The sequence below is a fragment of the Babylonia areolata genome, chromosome 7 (genome assembly GCF_041734735.1).
Source record: "Babylonia areolata isolate BAREFJ2019XMU chromosome 7, ASM4173473v1, whole genome shotgun sequence".
In the NCBI taxonomy this organism is placed as follows: Eukaryota; Metazoa; Mollusca; class Gastropoda; order Neogastropoda; family Buccinidae; genus Babylonia; species Babylonia areolata.
In genome coordinates, this window is record NC_134882.1 from 4,379,249 (window position 1) to 4,386,748 (window position 7,500).

Sequence of the window (7,500 nt, forward strand, 5' to 3'; positions counted from 1 at the left end):
TACTTCAAAACAGTTATTCCAAACACAAGAGCAAAAATGCTTATGTTTTTATGATAATTGAAACTGTTTCTCAATAATTTACCCAGCGTTATTCTACCGACACACCCAGGTCTATCGAATATAATGACAATGATTATGATCTTCCTCCTCCTCCCCCTTCTATCACTACTACTACTACTACTGCTACTATTACGACTACTACCACTGCTATAAACAACAAGAACAAAAAAAAATAATAATAATGGCAGTAGTAGTACTAGTAGTGATGATAACAATAATAATGATGTTGATAATGAGAATATGAAGATGTATTTGCGTGCGTGCGTGCGTGCGTGCGTGCGTGCGTGCGTGCGTGCGTGCGTGCGTGCGTGCGTGTGTGTGTGTGTGTGTGTGTGTGTCCACGCGCATGTGTGTGTGTGTGTGTGTGTGTGTGTGCACGCGCATGTGTGTGTGTGTGTGTGTGCACGCGCATGAGTGTGTGTGTGTGTGTGTGTGTGTGTGTGTGTGCGCGCGCGCGCGTGTGCACGCGTGTGTGTGTGTTTTAGGGGTTTTTTTTTCACGGAAATAATCAACGTAGGAGGGAGACAGCTAAGAAGTTGTTCCCAGGAGAGGCCCCAAAACACTCTGGCAGCGGGGCATTATTTTTCATTCCTTTCTCGTTGCTGTCACAGCAAGGCTGGGTTTGATTTCATTCATTTATTCTCCTCGTCTGCTCCATGACAAAGCGGAGAAGGAGAGAAAAGGAGCAGCGAGAAAGAAGGTGAAGGGCGAGTGGAGAAAGGGGGTGGAGGTGGGGGGGGGAGGAGGCAGGAGCAGGAGATGAAGAACAAGTGGAGAACAAAAAGAGAAGGGGGAAAACACACACACACACACACACACACACACACACACACACACACACACACACACACACACACACACACACACACATACACGCACACACACCAAACAAACAAACAAACAAAGACAACAACAAAAAAGTGAACAACTATAAAACAAAATCAAAAACACCGACAAAATATCCCCTACAAGAACGCTCGCTGAAAGAAATAACGCATGGGGACTTTTCCATTTTTTGTAGCTAATTGTGAATAGCAATGACTGTATTAGTATTCCTGTCTGAAGTATGCATCCGACATGACCTGAAACTGGAACGACCACCACGGGATGAGGAGGGAAAAAGCGGAAGGGAGTCCGGAAAAAAAAAGTGAACGCACAGAACACAGGAGAGAGGAGAGAGACCCGAGACGACAACGAATGGCGAATAGAAAAGGAAGAAACAAAAGTCAGAAAACAGAAACCGGAGAAATAAAAACGAGGGAAAAAAGAATGCACCATGCATGAATAAATGAACGGAGACACATAAAAACCCAGGGAGCAGGGAACGTAAAAAACATACCCTAATGAGTGAATGCATAATGATTCCACCTTTTCTTCTTGTTTTTCAGAGACAGAAAAATAATGAGGAAAGAACAGATACATTTAAGAAAACCAACACCAGAAGACACGCAGAATAATAAAGGGAGACAGAAAGCAAGAAAATGACAGAAGAAAAACAAAAGCTAAAAAGAAAAACAAAAGAATGAAATCCTTTCAAGCAAACAAGCACACGAATACAAATAACAGAAGAATTCTTTGAAAAACTTGAAACAAAACAAAAAAATAAATAAAGACTTTCAATAAACAAGTATAAGACGACAAGGAAAGGGGAAAGGGGGGGGGGGCGGAGGGAATATGAAATAAAAAAAAGAAAGAAAGACAGACAGACAAGACAGACAGACAGACAAGTTCAGCAAACACGTACAAGTGGATGCACAAAAAAGAAAAAAACACACCGACACATTTAACCACCAAGAACTGCCATAGGACAACCCCCGACAATTCAAGAAAAGAAAGGAAGGAAAAAAAAAGGAACAGAACAAGAAAGAGAGAACCAAGGAACAGAACAAGAAAGAGAGAACCAAAGTCAGTAATGAAAAGAACAGAAGAAAAGAATGGATCAAAGAAAAGAAGGGAGGGAAGGAAAATCAGAAAGAACGAAAGGAAAGAAAGATCGAAAGACAGAAAGAAAGGGGTGGTGGCAAACAAGCACAAGTAGACACAAAAAAGACACAAACATTTAAGTAACAAGCACCGCCAGGGGACAAACCCCTACAATTCAAGAAAGAAAGAAGGAGAAAAACGAAGGAAAAGAACAGAACAGATAGAAAGTAATAAAGACAGAAATGGAAAGAAAGCATGGAACAAAAGAATGGATGACAGGACATAAAGAAGGAAAAAACCAAAGAACGAAATGAAAGATTAGAAAGAAAGGAAGAGGGAAAAGAAAGAAAAAAAGGAAGGAAGGAGGGGAAGACAGAAAGAAGTACAAGTAAACAAGCCCAAGTGGACACAAAAAGAAAAGCACACACATAATTCAACCAACAAGCACTGTCAGACAACACACACCTGACAATTCAAGAAAGGGATGGAAAGAAAGGAAGGAAGGGAGGAAAAGAAAGATGGAAAGAAAGAAAGGAAGGATGGAAGGTATGAGTGGAAGACTGTGGAATAAAGTAAAGAAGGAAAGAACAGAACAGAAAGACATCATGAGCAAAGCAAAGAAAGACACTGAGTGTGAGAGTATGTGTGAATACGTGCGTGCGTGCGTGTGTGTATGTATGTGTGTGTGCTCGCTTGTGCCCGTGTGTGTGTGTGTGTGTGTGTGTGTGTGTGTGTGTAGCGTGTGCACGCACAAGACACTGACCTGGGTGGTGGTGGTGTGGAGGGCACCGCCCCCTTCCCCCTCCTCCGCGGCAGTGATCTCCACCCTGACCAGCCCCCCCATCACCTCCCGGTCCAGCTTGGCCGTGCTGCTCACCACCCCGCTGGCCGCCCCCACCCGGAATACTCCCCCGCGCTGCACTCCCCCGGACACCACTCCCGTCAGGTAGTAATCCACGGACGCCCCGGGCCGCGAGGCGGTGGCCGACACGGTGAAGACGGTGGTGCCCGCCCAGTCGTCCTCCGACAGCGTGCCGGAGTAAGGGTCGCCCACGAAGCTGGGCCCGGCCTGGGCGGACGTCACCAACAGGGTGATGGTGGTCTCCGTGGACTGGCGGCCGTTGGGGTCCGACCCCCCGTCGTCACGCGCCTGCACGCGGAGGGTGTGTGTGAGCGGGGAGGCGGGCAGGTCGGCGAGGAGGGTGAGGCGGCCCGAGGAGGGGTGGAGGGAGAAGAGCGCGGACTGGGTGAGGAGCGAGTACGCCACCCGCCCGTTGTCCCCCGTGTCCGCGTCGTCAGCCAGCACCTCGGCCACCACCTGGCCCCGCTGCTTTCCCGACGGCACCACGAAGGCCGGCGGGGATTTGAACACGGGGGCGTTGTCGTTGACGTCCTGGATGATGATGTTGAGGGACTTCTGGGTGGTCAGGCGCAGGGAGGGGGGCTCGGCCTGGTCCGTGGCCGTGATCACCAGCTTGTAGTAGTCCGTCGTTTCGCGGTCCAGTCTGCCGTCCACGAAGATGTCTCCGTTCTCGGGGTGAATCCTGAAGAGCCCCTCGTTGGGATCCTGGCTGATGATGGCGAACCTCACCATGCCCAGGGCCCCGCTGTCGCGGTCCACGGCCCGCAGCCTGGCGATCTGCGCGTTATTGCCGGCGTCCTCCGGCACGTTGATGGACTTGAATCCGTCCCGGAACACCGGGGCGTTGTCGTTGGCGTCCATGACCTTCACCTTGAAGAAGATGTAGGAGGACAGAGAAGGACGGTAGCCTTCGTCGGAGATGCTGATGTTGAGCAGGTACTCGTGCTTGGCCTCATAGTCCAGCGGCCTCAGCAGGTAGAGCTTGCCGGTGTAGCCGTCCAGCTTGAAGACGTTGTCCTCGTTGCCGCTGAAGATGGAGAAGTACATCTTGGCATTGTTGCCCAGGTCCAGGTCCTGGCCCGTGAACACCGTCAGCAGGTCCCCGATGGGCGTGGTCTCCTGCACGCTCAGCTGGCGGACGGTGGACGTGAACTGCGGCACCTGGTCGTTGTCGTCCATGATGGTGATGCTGACCTGGGCGGAGGAGCTCAGCTGCTGCCCGCTGCCCGTGTCCGTGGCCAGCACCGTCAGCAGGTAGTGGTCCCTGCTCTCCCGGTCCAGCGGCCCGTCCACCGTCACTTCGCCGCTCGTCTCTCCGATCCGGAACACCCCCCCGATGTTGCCGTCCGTGATGACGTAGCTCACCGCTCCGTTGGCGCCGATGTCGGCGTCTGTGGCCGTCATCTTGATGACCTTGGTGCCCAGCTCTCCGTTCTCCGACACGGCAGCGCTGAAGAGAGATCGGGCAAAGACTGGAGCGTTGTCATTGACGTCAGTAATGAACACCCTCACTGACGTCTTCCCACGTAATCGGGGCGTGCCCCCATCAGTGGCAAAGACGTCCACCGTGTAGAACTGCACACTGCTGGTGTCCATGACGTACTCCCTGTCAAAGGGGCGGCGGGTGTACAGGGCCCCGCTGATGGGGTCAATGGTGAAGTTGACGTTGCTCTCGATCAGAGAATACAGCAGCTCGGCGTTCTGCCCCACGTCACTGTCGGAAGCTTTCACGCTGCCCACGAACGTCCCGGCAGGGCGGTTTTCTGTCACGCTGAACGTGTAGGAGGAGTTGGAAAAGACTGGAACGTTGTCGTTGGAATCCAAAATGTAGATGGTGATGTTGGCCGATGAGCTCCGAGGAACGTCGCCACAGTCATGAACCTGGATCATGAGGGAGTACATGTCCCGACTCTCTCTGTCCAGAGAGTGAGCGATGAAGAGAGTTCCGTCAGGGAAGATCCCGAACCGGCCTTCCTCGTTGCCTCGCAGGATGCTGTACACCAGCTCTCCGTTCCTGCCCTCGTCCATGTCTGTGGCGACGAACTTAATGATGATCTCGTTGACGGGCCGGGACTCCAGGATGGCGATGCTGTAGACGTTGTGGGGGAAGATGGGGGTGTGGTCATTGACGTCCTGGATCTTCCCCACGATGGTCAGGGTGTTGCTGCGCTGGGGGGTGCCTGAGTCCCTCACCGTCACCCTCAGTGTCACCTGACTGGCGTTGATCTGAGAGGCGGGTTTCTGCAGGGAGATTATTCCGGTGTCCTGACTGATCTGGAAAATGCCATGTGGGTCATCCTCGGACACGAGGGTGTAGAACAGCTGTGCGTTGGAGCCTGTGTCGGCGTCATCGGCCGCTGCCATGAAGATGTTGTTTCCTGCTGGCCAGTTCTCCGGGACAGTGACCTCTGACCTGGTGACCCTGAAGACGGGACTGTTGTCGTTGACGTCTCTGACGTTGATAACCGCCGTGGTCTCCCCGAACCTGGAGCCCGTGGTGGCGATGATGGTCAGCACGTACCTGTCCTGCTGCTCCCGGTCCACCACCTTGTTCCGCCTGATCACACCTGCTGCGTCAATGGAGAACACCTGGCGAGGGTCTCCCTTGGTGATGGAGTAGGTGATGCTGGTGCCCCCACCCCCTGTGGCCTGCACCTGCCCCACCGTGCCCTCCACACTCCCCGCCTCCTCCCCGCTGTCCTCAGTGATGTTGAAGGTCACTGACTGGCTGGAGAACTGAGGTGCTGGGTCGTTGATGTTGGCTACGACGACGTTGACTGTGGCCTGACCCGACGACTGTCTCCCGCCCCCGTCAGTGGCCACCACCGACAGCCGGTAACTCCGTCCCACGTTACGTCTGAGGACAGTGGTGGTGGTGATGACGCCAGTGTCCGGGTCGATGGTGAAGCTGTTGAACACACTGCCGGTGAAGCTGTAGGTGACTCTGCCGAACGACCCGGCGTCTCTGTCTGTGGCCTGCACCTGCACCACCTGCACCCCCGCCGGGTCTGTTTCAAACACGTTGACGTAGTACAGGTCCGGCTGGAACTCTGGAACGTTGTCGTTTGCATCTTTGACGGTCAGGTGGATGGTTGCTGTGGAGGACAGAGAGGGCGACCCGCCGTCTTTGGCAATGATCCAAAGGGTACAGGACGTGACCTCCTCGCGGTCCAGTGACTGCAGTGTGGTCACTCTGCCCGAGCTGCTGTGCACGTGAAACATGTCTGGGTAGACCAGCTCCGTGTCAGGGTGGATTTCGTAGCTGACAGAGCCATTGATGCCGCTGTCAAAGTCATCAGCCGTCAGCGTCACCAGGAACTGACTGACTGCCTGGTTCTCTTCAACCTCTACAGCACTCACCGCTGTCCTGAAGCGCGGCGCCATGTCGTTTTCGTCCAGGATGTGGATGAGCAGGCGGGTGAAGTTGCTGTAGGTGCTGTCACTGGCGGAGATGTTGAGCGTGACGCGGGGCGACACCTCGTGGTCCAGCGCCACGCGCGTGGTGACCAGCCCCGTGGTGACGTCAACGTGGAACCAGCCCTGGTCGTTGCCGGTGACGATGGTGTACTTGAGGTGGGAGTTGGGGCCGGAGTCTTCATCCACTGCCTTGACGCTGGTGACGAAGGACCCAGGCATGGCCAGCTCCGACATCCTGGTGCGGTACTCTGACCGCTCAAACACTGGGGAGTGGTCGTTGGCGTCGTTCACCGTGATGATCAGGTAAGCGGTGGAACTTCGGGGAGGGGTGCCCTTATCCACAGCCTTCACAGTCAGATTGTACCTGGGAATAGTTTCACGGTCCAGCTGCCCTTTGACCTGGATGTAGTTGATGGTTGTGGCCTGTATGGTGAGGGAGACCAACCGGAAGTGGTCAGCCTCGTTGCCGCTGACGATCTGCACGGACGTCTGACCGTTGACCCCTCGGTCCGCGTCCGTGACGCTGATGCTGGCCACGCGCACCCCGCTGGCGTTCTCGTCGATGGTGGCGATGCCGGTGACGGGGTCGGGGGTGGTGGGCTGGAAGGTGATGATGGGGTCATGGTCGTTCTCATCGATGATGGTCACTGACACGTAGGCTCTTCCGCTCTGAGGAGTTCTCCCTCCGTCCCTGGACTCCACGGTCAGCAGGCAGCTGTTGGGGTCGCACTCTATGCTGCCCAGTGTCCTCTGCCGTCCGCACGACGGCCGGCTGCAGTAGAGAGGAGACGTCAGAGTTCTGATCACCCCTGTCCTCTCCTCTATCCTGAACTGGCCTGACGAGTCTATCACAGAGTAATAGATTTCCGCGTTCTCCCCTATGTCGTCATCAGAGGCCTCCACGCGGATCACTGACGTCCCGACTTCCGCGTTCTCGTTGACCTTTGCCACGTAGTCACTGGGGTCAAAGGACGGGGGGTTGTCGTTGATGTCGGTGATGTCAATGTTGAGCTTTAGGTACCCATACAGAGGACTGTCCCCGCCGTCCCTGGCGGAGATGTTGAGCTGGTAGAAGTCCCTGGTCTCCCTGTCCAGGTCCCCCTGAGTGACGATGAACATGAAGGGCGTTTCGTCGCTGGGAGGGGTCAGTCTGAACTTGCCGTCCTCGTTGCCCGACACGATCTGGTACTCCGTGACGGTGCCGTTCAGCCCCTTGTCGGGGTCCACCGCCGTGATAA

General features: G+C 54.5%; 1 protein-coding gene across 1 annotated transcript in view; it reads right to left on the reverse strand.

Annotated features, from left to right (window-relative positions):
• The window catches only part of LOC143283669 (cadherin-related tumor suppressor-like), a 366,856-nt gene that overhangs the window by 357,809 nt on the left and 1,547 nt on the right, over positions 1–7,500 (reverse strand). Inside the window, exon 1 of the mRNA XM_076589888.1 lies at positions 2,747–7,500. This exon is cut by the window's right edge and continues 1,547 nt beyond it. Within this exon, the coding sequence (XP_076446003.1) occupies positions 2,747–7,500 (4,754 nt within the window). The remainder of the gene's footprint in view (positions 1–2,746) is intronic.